General features: G+C 40.6%; 2 protein-coding genes across 2 annotated transcripts in view; both read right to left on the reverse strand.

Moving 5' to 3' along the window:
* Nucleotides 1-12,116, reverse strand: part of LOC132768507 (dynein axonemal heavy chain 9) — a 118,081-nt gene extending 105,965 nt beyond the window's left edge. Inside the window, exons 1-2 of the mRNA XM_060764463.2 lie at nucleotides 12,034-12,116; nucleotides 6,647-7,072 (exon numbers count right to left, since the gene is read on the reverse strand). Of these exons, the coding sequence (XP_060620446.2) occupies nucleotides 6,647-7,030 (384 nt within the window). The 5' untranslated portion in view covers nucleotides 7,031-7,072; nucleotides 12,034-12,116. The remainder of the gene's footprint in view (nucleotides 1-6,646; nucleotides 7,073-12,033) is intronic.
* LOC137096189 (dynein axonemal heavy chain 9-like) overlaps nucleotides 12,019-20,833 on the reverse strand; it is a 48,074-nt gene continuing 39,259 nt past the window's right edge. Inside the window, exons 12-14 of the mRNA XM_067464814.1 lie at nucleotides 19,636-19,797; nucleotides 17,963-18,196; nucleotides 12,019-12,294 (exon numbers count right to left, since the gene is read on the reverse strand). Coding sequence (XP_067320915.1) covers nucleotides 12,019-12,294; nucleotides 17,963-18,196; nucleotides 19,636-19,797 — 672 coding nt within the window. The remainder of the gene's footprint in view (nucleotides 12,295-17,962; nucleotides 18,197-19,635; nucleotides 19,798-20,833) is intronic.

A 20,833-nucleotide genomic window follows, 5' to 3' on the forward strand; every position in this document is an offset into this window, starting at 1 on the left:
TAATCTGATTTGAACAGGATTATCTTAGTCTACACTGCCATATAATCCAGTTCAAAGCAGATAATGTGGATTTTATAAAGATGTGTACAAGGGGCCTCCCTCAATGTTTTCAAAACGGATGCCAGAAGAACAAACAGGTTGTTGAAACATGGCGGAAAGAAATTGTATGTTTTTAAAGTTACAAGCGCAAATATATACAAGTGGTTAATGACCTTTCCTTCTCTGAACACATGCCTTGATTATGAGTCTGCTTTTGTAACATTCAAGAAAACCAATGGAAATCATTAAAAGAATAAATCAATTGGCTTTAATATGTGCTCAGTTGATTGCTGCCCATACTACAAATGCTTGGACTTCTCTAATAGCTTACACATTTGAAGATTTTCAAGCAAGAACATGGTGTAAAAAAATGAGATAAAAACAATTTTGTGAGCTGTCCACTGTGGCTGTATTTTTTATTTTATATCAGCTTTAGCTTAGCCCCTTCAATGTGATCTGCCAAGGAAATAACCTGTTGTAGGCTTTTCTAATTAAAGTGAAAGTTTAAACTGACACTTTCCAGCACTTACTAACTCCATGGTGACATCGTCACAAAGGTGTAATTCTAATAAAATCTATTCAGTATCACACAAAAGCAATTTAATACAAGATGGTAAAAACTTTAAATCTACAAATGTTATTATAAAAATAATTTCACCAATAACAATTATCAACAAATTGTATTTTGTGTCAGTGACTGGCAATTGGGAATTATTTACACATCACTGTCATTGGTGGCTCGAATCCACAGGATGGGGTGAGCACTCATTGTTAGCCCCAGCTTATGCTGACCTAGCAGTTCGAAAACATGCAAATGTGAGTAGATCAATAGGTTCCGTTTCATTGGGAAGGAAACAGAGCTCCATGCAGTCAAGCCGGCCACATGACATAAGAGGCGTCTATGGACAACGTTGGCTCTTCAGTTTAGAAATGGAGATGAGCACAACCACTCAGAGTTGGACTCGACTAGACTTAGTGTCAAGGGGAAACCTTTGCCACTGCCATTGTCTTCCTCTTCTTCTTCATAAACTAGTGAACTCAAACAAATACATTTTTCCTAATTGAGAAGTTTGAAGAGGAAGACCTTAATCCACTTTGGTATATATCATATAATCTCCTATCCGAAGTAATATTCACAGCTTGGAAAAATCTTTTTTTAATCTTGCATCCCTCAGAATCTTCTGCCAATCCAAAAAGATATCCTCCTATTCTCAGAATAATTAGCTGTGGTGAAACACCTGTTTGAGCAAAGACTGCACAGAGACCTCTGAAATTTCCCCAATTTAAATCTCCTTTAGTTAGAAGGGCTTAGTCAGTTTGTGTAGAGTTATTATGGGAGGGATCCACAGTTAGTCCTTTCCCTTTAAGAACACCCCCCCCCCCCCCCCCCGGCACCCAGCCCATCTCCATTGCTTCCCATTTGTTCTGGAAGATTGCAGGAGTCAGGAGAAGAACACTTAGCACATTCAGAATTGCCGCTATATTCCCAAGAGACAGATGAACACAAGAAAAAACACAAAATAAGGTGAAGTAAGCAGAAGCTTCGGTTTAGTCAAGACTTCTACCCCCGTTTCAAAGACGTTTATTAGTTAGTCCCCAGAAAAGTGAAGATTTGGACTTTTATTGGTTATTTAATTCTTGCTGATGCTTCATTTGTAGAATTCCAATCTGCTCTCAACAAGGTCAAGGCACCTTCCATGAAAACCAAGGCTGCAATCCTAAACGGGTTAAAGAAGAAATCTCAGCCACCAACACGCTTCTAGATTTGAATTCAGTATACTGGTAATAATATTCAAAGCCCTAAACAGCTTCAGACAGCGATACGTCTCCTTACAAATGCAATAGAACAGCGTTTCTCAACCTGGAGGTCAGGACCCCTGGGTGGGACGCGAGGGGGTGTCAAAGGGGTTGCCAAAGACCATCACAAAACATAGTATTTTCTGTTGGACATGGGTGTTCTGTTTGGGAAATTTGGCCCAATTCAATCGTTGGTGGGGTTCAGAATGCTCTTTGATTGTAGGTGAACTATAAATTCCAGCAATGACAACTCCCAATGTCAAGGTCTATTTCCCCCAAACTCCACCAGTGTTCACATTTGGGCATACTGAGTGTCCATACCAAGTTTGGTCGCGATTCATCATTGTTTGATTCCACTCTTTGGATCTAGGTGAACTAAAACTCCAAAACTCAAGGTCAATGCCCACCAAAACTTTCCAGTATTTTCTGTTGGTCATGGGAGTTCTGTGTGCCAAGTTTGGTTCAATTCTCTCGCTGATGGGGTTCAGAATGCTCCTTATTTGTAGGATAACTATAAATCCCAGCAACTACAACTGCCAAATAACAAAATCAATCCCCCAACCCCACCAGTATTCAAATTTGGGCATATTGGGTATTTGTGCCAAATTTCGTGCAGTAAATGAAAACACATCCTGCATATCAGATATATTATATTATGATTTATAACAGTATCAAAATGACAGTTATGAAGTAGCAACAAAAATAATTTTATGGTTGGGGGTCACCAAAACATGAGTAACTGTATTAAGGGGCCGCGGCATTAGGAAGATTGAGAAACACTGCAATACATGGGAGAGGAGGGCATCTTAGCCATGTAATCCCATTTGGAGAATGCCCTCATTTTGCAGAGCTCTACTGCAGTTCAAATAGGCTTCTTATTAAAGTCTTTGAGGTCTAAATGATTTCTAAACATATACATAGATAGTATTAAATTGTTTTGACCTATTGTTTTAACACGTCAAATTCTTAAATATGTTTCTAGTCTCTTTCAAAGAATCCACAGCTTGAAGATTTTGACTGTTTTGATTTGTATTAAAATAGGACCCCACAACATAGGAGGGAAGTAAACAGTTTAGCCATCATCCACATGGAACTCAGTGCCTTTCCACACAGCTATATAACCCAGAATATCAAGGCAGAATAACCCACAATATCTGCTTTGAACTGGGTTATCTGAGTCCACACTGCCATATATTCCAGTTCAAAGCAGATAATGTGGGGTTTTATTCAGCTGTGTGGAAGAGACCTCAATAAATAAATATTAGGATAGTATTGCTCACTAGAGTTAATGGGAATAGTTACAAAGTTATTCACTTACTTAGGAAAATTAATTGTCAGAAGAAACACAAATGTGTATTGTCGAAGGCTTTCATGGCTGGAATCACTCAGTTCTTGTGGGTTTTTTCGGGCTATATGGCCATGTTCTAGAGGCATTTCTCCTGACGTTTCGCCTGCATCTATGGCAAGCATCCTCAGAGGTGAGGTCTGCTGGAACTGGGGAAAAAGGGGTTTATATATCTGTGGAATGACCCCGGTGAGACAAAGGGCTTTTGTAAGTTGGGCTAGGTGTGAATCTTTCAACTGACCACCTTGATTAGCATACAATGGGCTGACTGTGCCTGAAGCAAACTCTTTTTGAAAGGTGATTAGATGTCCCTGCCTGTTTTTCTCTCTGCTGTTTTTGCTATTGCAATTTTAGAATTTGTTTTTAATACTGGTAGCCAGATTTTGTTCATTTTCATGGTTTCTTCCTTTCTGTTGAAATTGTCCACATGCTTGTGGATTTCAATGGTTTCTCTGTGTAGTCTGACATGGTGGTTGTTGGAGTGGTCCAGCATTCCTGTGTTCTCAAATAATATGCTGTGTCCAGGCTGGTTCATCAGGTGCTCTGCTATGGCTGACTTCTCTGGTTGAAGTAGTCTGCAGTGCCTTTCATGTTCCTTGATGCGTGTCTGGGCGCTGCGTTTGGTGGTCCCTATGTAGACTTGTCCACAGCTGCATGGTATACGGCAGACTCCTGCAGAGGTGAGAGGATCCCTCTTGTCCTTTGCTGAACGTAGCATTTGTTGGATTTTCTTGGTGGGTTTGCAGATTGTTTGTATGTTGTGTTTCCTCATCAGCTTCCCTATGCGATCAGTGGTTCCCTTGATGTATGGCAGGAACACTTTTCCTCTGGGTGGATCTTCATCTTTACTCTTGTGGCTTGTTCTTGGTCTTGCAGCTCTTCTGATGTCTGAGGTGGAATACCTCAGAAAAACAAATGTGTTTCAGACAAGAAGAACACAACTTCATGATAACTAGCAACCTTGTACAAAAGTACACAAAACTCATCCAACCTTGCCATTGCTTGCCTGCCCATACAAACATATCTTTTGTGGCCTACAGTCAGTAAAAACACACCAATTCTTATTCAGTCATTTTTTACCAAAAATTATGTACCTGTTTCATGTCATGTACATTAATTACATTTTTTATGTGGATTTTCATATGGGGACTGCATGGTGCAATGGTTAGGAGTGGGCAGGAAAGACTCAAGTTTAAAACCCCGCTCTGCCCCAAGGCAAAATTGGTCCAGATCCTGTCCCTCAATCTATCCAAACTTACTGGATGTACTGAGGATAAAAATAAAGTTAAATAAAACTACACACACAGTATTCTGCTACCAGGAGGAACAGCAGGGTATCTATGTGAGAAATAAAGAAATGAATCATGTCCTGCTTCCTGCAGCAGTGAAAACAAGGCTACCAGAACATGGACAAAACTAGAGAGATAAACATAGACTCCAGAAGAAAGATTCACATAACAATAAAAACATTATCTAATGGTTTACTGCATGGCTTTTGAGACTGTTATACAATTTTGGTGCTGTATTTGCTGCACATCATATAAAACCTGGACTCAAGTGACTTTATAACTGTTGAAATGTTGGCCTATATTTTGATATGTTTTTTTAAATCATCATCAAAATAGTTTATTGTACGGGCCCAAGGCCATGACAAAAAGCACTACACGCTCACAACAATACCCTCAAAGCAACAGGCGCCAAAGATGCTAAACAGAAACCATAATCATGCTCTCACAAAGAGCAAAAACAATGCAAGTTAACGATAATTAAAGTTCATTTTGGGAGAGGCTTTTAAGACTGTTATACAATTTTGGTGTTGTATTTACTGCACTTCATATAAAACTTGGACTCAAGTGACTTTATAGCTGTTGAAATGTAGGCCAATATTTTGATAATTGTAGATGTTAAAAGAATTGAGTTAAAAGAATTGAATTAATTGTTGGGTTGTTTTCATTTGGTTTAGCAGCTAAAAGGGTTAATCCCAGGACTTACTATCATAGCTAAAAAGAATTACCTGCTTAGGCATTATAGGTCAAGAATCCAAGAGAAATATTACCCCACTGATTTAAATTGGTACCTTTTATTGGAGGCTGTGCACAAAGCATGGCAAAGTATTCCTGGTCTCACATAAGATGGATCTGGGAATAGGGTTACAACCCTGGCCAGGGATTACACCCCCTTTGACAGACCCCTTCAAGGGATGACACTCCCCTTGAAGTTTCAGGTTCACAATTTTGGGGGGTATCCTGGACTCCACCTTAAACCTGAAAGACCAGGTGGCAGCTGTGACTAGGTCGGCCTTCGCACACTTAAAGTTTGTATGCCTGGAGAGGTCGGACCTGGTCACAGTAGTACACGCAATGATTACATCCAGATTGAATTGTTGTGATGCGCTCTACATAGATCTGCCCTTGAAAAGTTCTTGGAAACTGCAGTTTGTACAAAGATCTGCAGTTAGGCTTCTAATGAGGGCTGATCTCAGGCAGCATACTAGTCCATTACTGAGACAGCTCCACTGGCTGCCTATATGTTTCCGAGTCCAATTCAAGGTACTGGTTCTTACCTATAAAGCCCTATACAGCTTCATTCCAGGCTACCTGGAACACTGTGTCCCCCTATACATACCGGGTTGAAAATTGAGATCCTGTGGGGAGACCCTCATCTTGACATCCCCCCCCCCTCCAACATATGTCTAAATAGGTCAGGAAAGGCTCTTTCTCAGGGATGGCACCAGCACTTTGGAAAACCCTTCCAGAAAAATTAAGATCTGCCCTTTCCCTGTTGAGTTTCTGGAAGGGTGTAAAGACCTTATTTAAGAAGACTTTCAACTAAAGACATAACCATATATTTTAGGGCTGGGTAAAGTTTTAAGGTTTAATTTTTTTATGTCAAATGGGTTTTATATTGGGAAGGTGGTAATTGGCTATATCAAATATTAGATTTTAACTACGTTTTTTTAACTTCTGTATTGTATGTTTTATATATTGTAAGCTGCCTTGGGTCCGCTTGCAGAAAAAGCCAGGGTAAAAATATCTGAAATAAATAAATAAACTTTTTAGATTGTGAGTACCAGAATCCCCTAGCCAGCATTGCCAGTAATAATATGGGCTGAAGGATTCTGACAGTTTCTCGTGCCCTGATTTTCTGCAACAGTTTGTTTCCCAGAACTGAAAGGAACTGGGCTTTACAGAATTTCCCAAATTAATACTGTACACCAAATATTTGTGAATGACAAACAGCAAAATCACCACTTAAGTCAGTGGCTGAGTGCATACCCGGCCTACAGATCACAGCAAGTTCAACCGCAGCACTTTCAGTGAAAAGAACATGTGCCAAGTGCTGTGATGGGCCCTTACCTGAGATCCGGCCAGCCAGAGCAGGCAGTATGTCTGACCTGCTGTTGCTTTCTGCCCTCTTCTCAAGAACACCAAGGAACAATAGTTTTGCTTCTGCTTTTGAACTTACCGCAATCTTGGCCTTGATGCTAGCCAGCTTTTCCTGAGCAGCAGCAAGCTCAGCATTCGCTTTGCTGAGTGCCTGCCTCTTGGGCTCCACATCGCAATACACTTCATAGAACCGCACAATATTGATGACCCAGGAGCAAAGGCCAGCAGCTGCCTGGGATTTCAATTTCACCAACTCAGGGTTGAAATTTTCATCCTGAAGGTAGGGCTGCAGGGCTCGGAGGCAGTTCTCGTGTATGTTCTCTTTGTTGAATTGGATCAAGGAGTCCAGGAAGCCATCCACCTTGCTCATGGCCACTCGGGCTGCTTTCCAGCTCCGATCCTTGGGCACCTTCCCACCTGGAGCCATGAGCACCATCACAGCAGCAGTGACATTGCTGACCATAGAAGGTGGTGATCCAAATGACTTCAGCTCTGTCAGATTGTTCTGAAAATGAGGAGAGGGGGAGAAAGAGACATGGTTGCTAGATGAAAATGAATGGGTTTTCTTTTTTACTTTGCTGGTAATGGAGCCAGGCTCCAGAGCTATCAGCCTGAGAAAGGAGCTTTGAAGCCACAGGCAGCACTCTGAATTCTAAATATTATGACTCATCCAGCATAAAGCAATGAATCCCTTAGTGGCACAAGGGCCTCCGCTGACTTATGAGATGAGAGCCAGTCATGTTCCTTCAGCATTTCAACCAACTTGCAGGCCATTAAAACTACACAATTAGATTACAGATTTATCCAGTATGAAAAAATAAGCACAACGAGGAAATGGAGAAAGATCAGCAGACTCCGAAATCAACCATGCATGTCTGGTGAGCCACTGAAGAACGTTCACTGAATTCAAAATTCTTATGATGACTACTTTATAATTATTTTGCCAGTTTGATTTACAATAGATTAATTGGCTATATTCACACAAGGAGTCAATTGTCAGTTGCAGGGGACACACTGATATTGACCTGACTGTGTCCTCACTAAAACCCTTCTCCCCCTCATTTCATAGCAGGAGTGCGAGAAAATCAGCTACACAATGTGGTCATCTTCTATGTGTTACCAGTTTCTCCATGTTCTCCATCATGAAACACTATGTTGTCTGAATTTGCATATACAAGTAATTATATAAGTATTTGTGCATGCAGATCCATACCCATATCTGCTCTATGTCCCAGCAAACTCTCTGACAGCAATAATAAAAAAGCTTGTTTTTCTTTTCGTATCAAGAAAACATTTTATTTATTTTTGCATTACTCCATTAATTAAATGGTGCAATGAAAGGAGTGCTATTTCAAATGAACACATAACACCTAGATCTCATGAGAGATGCCCATTCATTTCCTTCAGACTTAAAAGAATCCAAACAACACTGACCTGAAACTGACCAATATAAGACTCTGCTTGTCATGCAGAAGAATCCAATTCGAAATGAAAGAATTCCACCTTTGGGTCATGCCACTGTAGCACAGTTTGATCAGAAAACTAGAGCACTGATATTTTTATAACCCAATAGAAGAAAAAATGACTTTTGGCTAGAGGTTCTTCTTCTACACCAGATCTCATCTTGCAAATGTTAAAGCCCTGTCATAGCAAGCTCTATTCCACACTGGAGCTCCTTGGTACCTTCATTTCATTTACATAATACAATCCAAAGATGAGGAGTCTACAGGATAAAACTACTGTACTTCAAACGTAAGCAGCAAGACATGCAGCAATACACTTATAACACATACCTGAACAGTTTGTGATGAAATTCCTAAGGCAGCTCTGAGTTATTGTGATTGCATCCATTCATTGCATACATCACCCATAAAGCCAGATAGAGACTGTGACAGTCCCCATGTTGCTCTCTAGGTATGAATGAGCATACACAACATGTGTGGTAAGGCTACATTTTCAGAGCAAGGCCATCTCCAAAACTGAGCTGGAGGGAAACCAAGCAGAAATCTATTCTACACAATACTGACTGACTAAGGCTAATGTCATCATAAATTATAAACGTAAAAAGAGTGGGGCTTTGAGAGGAAGTAGAGTTACCTCTTAACTTAGTGAGCTGCGGTGGCGCAATGGGTTAAACCCTTGTGCCGGCTGAACTGCTGACCTGAAGGTTGGTGGTTCGAATCTGCGAGATGGGGTGAGCTCCCACATGTCAGCTCCAGCTTCCCATGCGGGGAAATAAGAGAAGCCTCCCACAGGATAGTAACACATGCAGGTGTCCCCTGGGCAACATCTCTGCAAATGACCAATTCTCTCACACCAGAAACAACTTGCAATTTCTCAAGTCGCTTCTGCCATGATGAAAAAAACCCTTTTAACTCTCTGCAGGCTGCAGGTTTTTCTCTTTTGGTGTGGAGAATCAAAATCTCCCAGTAGCCATGCTAGCTAAGGAATTTCAAGTTTGCAGTTCAAAAACACCACACAATTTTCCCAAACTGTGCACATCCCAAATGTCTAGCTGAGCAATGAAGTACTGAACTAGCTATTGGGGTTAAAAATGGCCATTGCTGTGATTCATCAAGAAAGGATCCTAGCTGGACATAAGAAGCAAGAGGAGGAACAACAATGAAATGGTTCCTGTTCACAAATACACATATTTACTTGAATCTAATGCATTACCTAATCTAAGGCGCACCTCAATTTTCAAAACTCTGAAACCAAAAAAAGTATTTGTTGCCAAATGTAATGCGCAGTGGCAAAAAGTGTGCTCTTTGTAATTTAGCCAAAAAAGATGCACATTGCAGATGCTGCCTGCTTAGAATTCCTTCATGATAAACAATTGTGTTAGAACACCCTTCTGGCAACGCCACTCTCAAACAAAGGTTCAAATGATTTGCCTGACAACGCAGCCTACCTGGAGCTGAAATGATTTCATTTATTTGCTAATTAGAAACAATGGCATCTGTTTTAAGAACAGGAAGACATCTGCTTGGCATCCTTTGGGTGTTGGATTATTCTGCAAATGGATTTCCAGGCACACCTTAGTTAACAAAGTCTCTAAAAAATAAGCTCCTTTTGCCTACCCAGCCCCACTTTTCTGCTGAGGGTTTTCTGGAAGAATCCGCATTGGGAGGATGATGAAGGAAGGCTGTAGTATGTTTGACTTGCAGCAACATGTCTGTGGTAAACAATGCAATAAAACCTGAGCTGAGAAAGAATGGGATTCTACTCTAGCCAACCCTACTGTGGCCACATGTGCCTGCCTACAAAAACAACCTAGACAGCAGCTACTTCCCCTATTGAGCATGTACAAACATCATCTGTAGACTCATCTTATACTTCTGATAAAGTTGAGAGGTTGATAATTATTACAGTTAGCCCTCTGTATCCACAGATTAAGTATTCACAGATTCAATCACCCACAGCTTGAAAATATTCCTGCAACCAAATTCAAGCAGACATCATGGATCCTCTATATCCTCATTTTACTTGTGAAGAACTGAAACAGATGGTCCCAAGAGCAATAAATCAGCCCAGGCCTATGACCTCAATCATTCAAATGGCTTTAGAAGAAAAAGAAAACATCTTGGAGGACTGTTCCACATCAACCTTTGAAAGCAATATTGAATCTCTATCTACACACAACAGGCCATGGTCACCCCACCTCATAAGCTTCCAAGACCATCTTGAAAACAAAATAAACTAGGATCATCCAGTAAGTAATTCCCATTTGTCTTGGGAATTTTATAGACATCTTAAACATTAATGTTCAGGCAAGAAAATATATTCTCTAAAGCCTGAGAAGGGTACCTCTTTCCACCAAAGCAGCAAGGCAATGTGTCCAAAGAACAGAGCATTCAAAAGCAGTATTTTTTGTTCTCTGAGCAGAATCATCTTGAAGACCATGTGGCAAAACTAGAGCAACTAAGGGAGTTTTTTAAATTAAAAAAATTCCCCATCAGATTAACACCCTTGAGCACCAGAGCATTAATGAGCAAATATTCCACATGGGTGGCATTTTTGTAATTGAGTTATTTATGAGTAAAATTGATCAAAGCACAACACAACTGAAATACAAAGAGAAAGCAATCAATTTTGACATCCAACAATTTTCCGCCGCCCCCACCCTTCCCTCACAATCTATATTTCCCAGTACTCTCTGGTAAAGAGCTCTGCTTATTGTTTCACCTGCCACTCCTTGTATGAGAGTACAATGTAAATACATCTGCATTATTGGATGTAACTTTTTATTAATAGACACACAAATAGAACCAATTATTCATGTCAATGGATGGGCTAAACCCTCTGACGCAGGTGAGGAGGAGGACGTGGTTTATGGCGCAATGTAAATGCTGCCTCCCTTTTCTCCAGGGACGCTTCAGCTTCCCATTAATCTTGCCTTAATGAGATGTTTTACAGTTTCAGCATGAAACTCTACTTGATAGGATTCAAACATCTTTCTGTTTCATTAGTGTTTCCTTCTTAGGCACACAGATCCTAGCACAAAACTGCCGTGGCTTTCCTAAAAGCCGGATCAAATGGAAAATGGCTTCCTGTTTTCTATTTCATTTCAGACGCTTCAATTTTAGGCTTTTGTTTTTTGTTTAACTTAGCCACAATGTAGGGAAATGGATTGTTCTTTCTGTGCATATCATTAAATGCACTGCATATAAAACAAGCAGTGACACAGCATTAGGCCAGACATATTAACACTGTTACTTTTGATCCTAACTCCAAACACAAATTTGATTGTGTTATGTAATGTCAAGTCACCATGAACTTATGGACCCTACGAATCACAGCCCACCACAAACCTCAGGTATCAAAAGCCCTGTTCAGGTCATGCAAACTCAAAGCCATGGCTTTCCTGAATCAATCCACCTATAATATGGTCTTCCTCTTTTCCTTCTTCCTTCTATTTTACTGAGATTATCCTATTATCCGACAAATCTTGTCCTCTCACAATATGTCTAAAAATACAACAGCCTCAGTTTAGAGGGCAATTTGCTGGACTTCTATTCAAAGTTCATGCCTGAATTTCTCTAGGACCCATTTATTTGTTTTTTGGCAGTCCACTATATCAATAGAAATGCTGAAATAGAATTAGTTATTTCAAATGATCCCATGGCCACAGTCACACACCAACCAATTTTTAATAAAAACTTTCTCCAGATGGCTCATTGAGCAGTATCCTAGATCTTACATCCAATCCTTGGCAATAGTTTGACTCTGGAATAGTTAACACAAATAGATAACACAAATCCCTACATAAAGATGTAGTTAAAGGACTACTTTGAAATATAAACCTATGCACGTAGAACACAACATTCAGAAGAGTAAAAAAAATACAATAGGCATTTCCTAAGATAGGGTTGGTCATCACCATAGGGTTTGCCTAGATAAGCATGCATAGGACCGCTGCCTTGAGCTGAGCCATTCTCTCCCCATCCCACTCTATCTGGTCTCTACCTTATTGAGTGTTTTGAGGGCTTCCTCGGCAGCAGCAAGAGCTGGTTCAGCTTTTGCCAGGTCTTCCTGACAGTCTCTCTGTTTTTGCTGAACCTCCTGTGTGATCTGGGCCACCTTCTGCTCCTCATCATCAGCAATGGCCTTTTCCTTACTGACTTTTTCCGTCTCTATACCCACCACCTGGATTAGGTTATCTGCAGCTTCATTCTTCTGCTTCAGCTCCACCTCCTGAGCAGCCAACTTTGCCTTCAAATCATCTACCTGGAAAAACAAGGAAGGAGAAAACACAATCAGAAGAGATGGTAAGTAGCACCACTGAATAGGAAGTAAAATAGAAATGTAGGTGGAGGGAGAGAGTACATTTCCAATGGATTGTCCCCTACAGACAGAGGAAGAAAGATTGGACTTGATCATTTGCTCCTTTTGGGGGGTTACAGAAAAATATTGGGGCATGATATAGTGAACTATAAAGTAAATAGCTCTTAAGCCCCAGCTACACTGACCATTTAATACAGTATCAAACCAGTATTGAAGAATGCAGATGATTGCACAGGAAATCCGGGAACCAGTTTAAGACACAGATGGTGATTACACAAACCATAGTGCATTAGCCTGAAAATTAAGGTCTTCCTTTTACAGCTTTCATGGGAGTTTCATACCTGGCTGGCTTCAAACTGCATTAAGTGATCAGTGTAGATGGGGCCTTAGTTCACAGCATTCAGCATCCTAGCAAGCCCAACATGTTTCGAACTGTCATCTTGCCAGTGCACTTTTTAAAAACATAATACAACATTATTTAGAGATATCAAGATAGATGGTTTGGGACACCAAGTTCAGGAGCACAGCCCAACATAACTGCCCTTCCTGCACAAATAAATAAATATTATGTAATCAAGGAGGAGCCTCCCCTCATGTTACTGAACTGACATTCCCCTTCTTCCTTGCCAGCAGTTGTACTGGCTTGAGCTGCTAAAGCCTGTGTTTCTGCACCCATGAACCCCACCCATGATTTCATTCCTCTGCTGTCCTCCATTAAAGGGCAGCTTCTCTCTCAGTGTCATTGCAATCCTTTCCTCTCAACCACCACCCAGAACTGCCTATATAGTGAATGGATTTTGTTTTAATGAGATTTTAGCTGGATTCTTTTAACAGTTGCAATATTTAATTCATTTTGTAGGTTTTTAGATTGTATAGATGTTAAGGTTGTGAGCCTTAACACAAAAACATCAACGACATCATTCCTGGCTGCTCAATGCCTCAGAAGAAATATTTGTGCTGGAGAACAAGTATCTATATGACCAGGGTACAGATACATTCTTTTTGTTGGCCATGAACATTTTAACTGTAGAATTCTGTGAGACGCACTGGAAAAGAAGAATTGCCCTCACAGCTTGTGCATGCAAAGTGTATCAGCAGCACCCTTTTGATGCATCCACTGAGCTAGCTCAGGCAGGCATGGGGCAATCTCTTCCAATATATCTGGTGAATTTCACATACAGACACAACTTTGGGTAAAGGCTGTTGGTTTTCTCCATCTCCAAGCCTGTAAGGGTTTGGTGGGCATTGACCTTGGGTTTTGGAGTTGTAGTTCACCTGCATCTAGATAGCACTGATGGTCTTTGGCAACCCTTCTGACACCCCCTTGTGACACCCCTAGGGGTCCCGACCCCCAGCTGAAAAACACTGACCTAAAGCCATTTTCTGATACTTTTTGGTTCTGAAAGAAGGAAGGATGGCATTCTGGCAGCCATGGCATTTCAAAACCCAGCCCCTGTGAAAGCACCAGCTTCAGATCCTTTACAATACTACAGCACTATTTGGAACAAAATCTCTGTTCATTTAATGCATTAAGTATAAGCTCCGGAGCCCCAGGGTACACCTTTGCCTGCGGGGAAAGGCAGACATATAATTGGTCTGGGATTCTATGCCATTTTCAGCACAGACTTTAAAATACCCTATAATTGCCTAAAAGTAAGTGGCGGGTAAGTGTTTTTGTGTGAGCTCGGAGTGGAGCCCTGCCCTTTGTATAGGCCTTGGCTGAATGGCTAATTCATTTTCGTCTCCTGTTGTTCTGCCAGGGCAGACAAAATTACTCCTCACTTGCTGGGGGTACCTACGCAATTCAATCAACAAAACTCTGTGGAAACTTTTTTGTTCATTTAAGAACCTTTGGAGATTTGAGGAAATTGAAGGAGGAGCTTTTTGTTGATTTCAGATATATGGCTTATAAGCTTCAGCTTGTGGTAAATAATTGCACACTGGATCCAAGAATAAATAGAAAGTTTACCGGGTGTTAAGTGCTCTGACAAGGCAACCAAGGAATTGACTTGTCAGGTTTGATGCAATCCTGTTATAGGCACATAAAAGGAGAGGATATAGATGCAATTCAATGCATCTCATGTAAGATGCAATAGAATTTCTAGACAAAACTTACTTTAAAAAAAGCTAAAATAAAGACACAGCTTATGTAGAGAGCAAGAACCGAAGGTTAAGGATTTAACAACAACAAAGACAAAATAAAGGCTCCGATGTGTTAAGAAGTGGGGTTATATGGAGCAACTGCACAGGCAATGAAGGACAGTAAATACGACAAACAAACGGGATTGTTACTACAAGTAAATCCTTTGACAAAGAAAAAAGGAGTGGGGATGGTAACTGTGTTACCTTCCATACAATGAATTTTTAGTTTAAATATGTAATATGCAGATAGCATTCATAATATTAAAAAAAATCTTAGGGCAATATAAAAGATTGTATGCCAAAACACAGAAAATTATTCCTGTTTCAGATTATTATTCTACGCCATTTGTTGAAGAGAGAAGAAGCAAGGCAAAAGGATTTACACTTTCTTGTTCATCATTTCCCTGTCTCCCAAATACTCCCCCCATTTGAAGATTCAAATGCATATTTGTCCTTGCAGGAGGGAAAGCCACAGGTAGGATAGGGGCTATTTGGAGTAGGTAAGTAGCAAGTGTTACAAATGGGAAAATCCTATTTCCCTACCTCCATTTGTACACCAGGGCCCTTCCACACAGCTGAATATAATCCCACATTATCTGCTTTGAACTGGAATATATGGCACTTTGGACTCAGATATCCCAGTTCAAACTAGATATTGAGGAATCTTCTGCCTTGATATATGCTATGTGGAAGGGCCCCAAGTCTTGTCACTGCTGTAATTGTCCTGTCTTCAAGGACTATCAAGCAAATGCACACCATATGAAACTTTGATTTAGTGCCTATTCTTATTGCCCGTATCACAAAATTGATCATTAAAAGAAAAAATATAAATCTTTTGTGTCCAAGTCTGCATCATAAAATATCAAAGGCGGGTTAACAGTGACTTATAGATAATGAACAAAGCAAGAAAGGAAAAATGGGGAAGAGGAGATCAATGCTTAGGCTTTGATTTCACATCGATCTGGTTATCTTTTCAGCTTTTCATGAACAATCACAAGTGATTTGAGCAGAACATGAAATCTCATACAGTTGTACAGAAAACAGAGCATACAAATTGGTTGGCCTTTCCTCCATACTTAAAGAAAGAAATAACTAGTCTCCAAATTGGTACATGGGAAGGAAAAATGATATAATTATTAAATATGACTAGTGAAGTGATACAATTGTGGCTTGCTCCTTTCCCTCTATATAAGCCCACAGGACTGAGAGAACATGATCAATATCTTTATCTTTATCTTTATATTTATATCCATATCTTTCTATTTACCCCAGTACAAATATTTGACCTTAACCCCAAGCCCTAACTAAACACACTTCACCTTAACTGAAAAATAAGAAAATCTGCAGTTAATGATGGGAAGAGGTATAAAGTGGGCTGGACCTGAGCAAGCACAGCATTTTGCGAAACAGCAGGGGAGAGAAATGGTGCACAAAAAATTGGAGCGCTGAGACAGAGAACCTGTTCTCTAAGGCTCCCAGGAGGCTACTTCAATTCAATTGTCTGTACCAAGCTTTAGGACTACATTTCTATAAAGGCCAGCAATTAATTGCCAAATAAGAGATGGAAGTCTAAAATTTACTGAAATATTCTGAACAAAATCAGTACTAACAAGTTATCTCAGACAGGGGAGCATTTGCACAGCTAAAACTTGTGCACCAGCTGCGCCCATACCTTGGGAAATCTGACTTGGCCACGGTAGTCCACGCTCTGGTTACATCCCGTTTAGACTACTGCAACGCTCTCTACGTGGGGTTGCCTTTGAAGACGCCTCGGAAGCTCCAACTAGTCCAACGCTCGGCAGCCATGATTTTAACAAGAGCGGAGCGCAGGGAGCATACAACCCCCCTGTTGCGCCAACTCCACTGGCTACCGATTTGCTACCGGGCTCAATTCAAAGTGCTGGCATTGGCCTTTAAAGCCCTAAATGGTTCCGGCCCAAGCTACCTATCCGACCGCATCTCGGCCTATGAACCCACCAGGACTTTGAGATCTTCCGGGGAGGCCCTGCTCTCGATCCCGCCTGCTTCTCAAGCACGGCTGGCGGGGATGAGAGATAGGGCCTTCTCGGTGGTGGCTCCTCGGCTGTGGAACGCCCTTCTACGGACATTAGACTAGCACCATCTCTAATGGTATTCCGCAGGAAAGTGAAGACCTAGCTGTTTGAGCAGGCATTCGAATAATTAGTGCAATGATTGGTTAATGAACATTGGAACGCAATAATGGATGACGAATCTGGATCATGTTTTTGATGATGAGACGATAGTGAATAGTGAATGGTTATTGTAGTAATTGTTTATTAATTATGTAATATGTTAGGTTGTTAACTGTTTTTACACTATAGCATTGAATTTTTGCTGTTCTTATTTGTTGTGAACCGCTGTGAGTCGCCTTGGGCTGAGAACAGCAGTATATAAGTAAAGTAAAGTAAAGTAAATAAATAAATAAATATAGAACAGAAGCCTCTTCTCATACTACTTCATCACACTAGAGAATGAACCCACTTTACATCCGGTTTCTTCTTCCTGCAGAATTCTGGAGTTTAGTGAAGCTGTTAAAGCAGTGTTTCTCAACCTTCCTAAAGCTGCGACCCCCTAATACAGTTCCTCATGTTGTGCTGACTGCCAACCATAACATTACTTTTGTCACAGCCTCATAACTGTAGTTTTGCTACTGTTATGAATCATAATGTAAATATCTTATATGCAGGATGTATTTTCATTCACTGGACCAAATTTAGCACAAATACCTGATACGCCCAAATTTGAATACTGGTGGAGTTGCGGGGATTGAATTTGTCATTTGGGAGTTGTAGTTGCTAGGATTTATCGTTCACCCACAGTCAAAGAGCATTCTGAACTCCACCAAAAATGAAACTGAACCAAACTTGGCACACAGACCAACAGAAAATACTGGAAGGGTTTGGTGGGCATTGACCTTAATTTTTGGAGTTGTAGTTCACCTACATCTAGAGAGCACTGTGGACTCAAACAATGATAAAAAATGAACCCATTTCAGATTTTGGCTCATCTCAACATCAACCTAGAGGCTGTTTACTTGACCAGTTGGTCCACCAAAGTGGAAGCAACAGTTCTCAGGGGCATCATAGTAGGATGAAGCGATGTTGAAATGTCACGACAACAGCAAACTTAGGAAGACCATAACTGAAAACTTTCCTGGTTCTCTCACATGAGGTAATATATCTTCCTATATCCCAGCTGCTGGTCTTGGGATGTCTATACATGCAAATGGCAACAATGCTGTTTGTGCATGTATAGACATCCCAAGACCAGCAGCGTCATAGGATAGTTTTCCTCACAGAAAGAATCAAATGAAAAAGAGCCACACAATGAATCCTGCAAATATGATTATCTGTGTATTTTAGAATACAGTGAAATTCATGAGTACGTGTTACTCCTATTATTTCTGTATCATCTTCCACCATCTTGCCTAGGAACAAAGGTCTCTTGCCTGTGCAGATGTGCTTCTCAGCTTCTGCAATCCATTCTCCAGACGATCCATCCTGGCTGTTAGTTCCTTTCCCTTTTTAAGCAGCAAATTCCGATAGAGTTTTATTTGTTCCAAGAATGACTTGGGGGTGGTATAGTTATAACGACGTTCATTGCTCAGGTAGGAATGGGACATCTCATTAACACTGGTGTGCACGTAAGCCATGAATTTGCTTATAGATTCTTTCACAGAAGGCTTAAAAAAACAAAACAGAAGAGGAAACATTTCAGACAAAATAAATAAGCAGCCTGATTAAACGCTTTATGGCATAAGCCTTAACATACAGGGCATTCCAGAAGACTGGACTTCAATGAATGAACTCCTCACAACTCCCTTGGCTCTTAATATCAGTATTTGGTTGACTGGCTATGCTGTAACAAAATATATTTATACCTTATACTTCAGGATTCCCTTCTAAAGAAACTAAAGGACATTGTGCACACTCTGACATGTAATGATACCCTTGAGCCCAAATCCCTGCAAACAGCAGTGAGCACCTTTCCCTCTGGAATAATTGTCTAACGGTGACAGAAAAGGCAATTTCAGCATACTCGTTTATTTTTGCACACTTGTGTTGCTAGAGCAATGAATTCTGCTACGTAAGTATGGAATTACAATTTGCAAACAGGGAAGAGCATCTTTTTAAACAAAAAGAGAAAGAAAGAAATAGTAACTACAAAGATACTAAATACAGATATCAACCCTCATGGAAGGAAAACCAAACCACAAAAAATAAAGCGAGCCCCACATTCAACGTAACAAAAATGTTCAATGAAGTACACATTCCCAGATGTTTGTTGTTGTTTATTCGTTCAGTCGCTTCCGACTCTTTGTGACCTCATGGACCAGCCCATGCCAGAGTTCCCTGTCGACTGTCACCACCCCCAGCTCCTTCAAGGTCAGTCCAGTCACTTCAAGATTGCCTCCATCCATCTTGCCCTTGGTCGGCCCCTCTTCCTTTTTCCTTCCATTTTCCCCAGCATCATTGTCTTCTCTAAGGGTTTCAAATGAGCTGTGGTCTATTTGTGGTGCTTAATATGTACACTTCGGTTGTTCTTAATTGAGACTTGGCAAAACAACTTTGCTATCAAGTGTTCAGAAACCCATCATAGGCAACACTCTCCTCAGTATATTTTGATGATTTTAAAATGAAGTGTTGCTATTAAAATATCCTGGGTTGTGAAGAAACCTTCACAATTTGGCAGCAGTTCACACTTTCACCTGAAGCTGCATCATAGGATCAACCATGTCTTGCACTGACCACATTAACACCTGATAAACTTGATACTCAAATGATGGTCTCTGGCTGTGACATATTGTATAATACTGAACCCTAGTTCTTATCCAAATAGCCTTGGGGTTTTAAAAAACCTCAAGAGAAAACATTCCTACATTGACATCATTTCATTTCTGGAGCTAGCAATCCAACCTGGTAGGAGAAAAATCTCACATGAAAAGGAATGTGAGGAATGTGCATGGGTTGATTGAAGAGGTGATCAAGTAAGTTGTCTCCTCAGTGTGTGTATGCATATATGGAGTGCCATACTTGCATCATACAATAAACCATTTACCCAAAATGATGATGAACTTGCAGGAAAATGTAAAATGTGCTGTGAACCATAAAGGGCTGCTACCTCAATAGTTTCTGTCCCTTCCAAGAAGCGCAGGCTGACGGACTCCAGGGCTTCTCTGGGCCACTCATGAAACCAGTCTATGGCTGTGCAGTTCACAATGGCTGGGAACTTCCGACTGCGAACTCTCAGCTTGTTCCCCACTGGAGAAAAGCAAAGAGCAACCTGAAGAAAGAGGCAATGAAAAGAGGAAGAGGGTGAAACTAGAAATATAGAACAATAGGAGTCAGACTATTAATTTCTCTAGCTATAATTGTCAACACTAGTTGGCATCGGCTCTCCGGGATTCATGGTGGGAATTTTTCAAGTGCAGCCTGGATATGTTATGAATTGAATCTGGGTTTGTCTATATGCAAAGCATGTATTCTGCCACAGAGCTTGAGAATTATTCCCACTGCCAGACAAAGAAAGTCAATTGAAAAGGTTATGGAAGTATGACTTATGTGTTATGGTTTTCAATCCAATGTAGAAACTAAGCAAGCAAGCTCTTCAAATTTACAAGGCTTAGAATTACAGCACATTACAGTAAAGCACACTATTTTTTCACAATGTAATATTTTTATTTATCTTTTATGCAAAATTCAGACATCTTCCCTAGAGGCAAACCATTCATTGCAGGAATATCACATCTCCTCTGCATTCATGAGGTAACATTTCACTTGGGAGAATGTGTGTGTGTGTGTGTGTGTGTGCTCTGTTCATTTTGAGTGACATCATAACTCAAAATCCGCAGGACAAATTGCCACCAAATTTGGCTACAAGACACCTAATAACCCAAGGAGTGACCATCACTCAAAAAAATGATTGTAGTTGCTGGGATTTATAGTTAACCTACAATCAAAGAGCATTCTGAACACCACCAACAATGGAACTGAACCAAATTTGGCACACAGGACTCCCATGACCAACAGAAAACACTTAGAAGGGTTTGGTGGGCATTGACCTTAAGTTTTGGAGTTGTAGTTCACTTACATCCAGAGAGCACTGTGGACTCAAACATCGAAGAATTTAGACCAAATACTCCATATGCCCAAATATGAACACAGATGGAGTTTGGGAGAAATAGACCTTGACATTTGGAAGTTTTAGTTACTGGGATTTATAGTTCACCTACAATCAAAGAGCATTCTGAACCCCACCAACGATAGAATTGGGCCAAACTTCCCACACAGAAACCCCATGACCAACAGAAAATACTGTG

Source organism: Anolis sagrei, chromosome 2 (genome assembly GCF_037176765.1).
Source record: "Anolis sagrei isolate rAnoSag1 chromosome 2, rAnoSag1.mat, whole genome shotgun sequence".
In the NCBI taxonomy this organism is placed as follows: Eukaryota; Metazoa; Chordata; class Lepidosauria; order Squamata; family Dactyloidae; genus Anolis; species Anolis sagrei.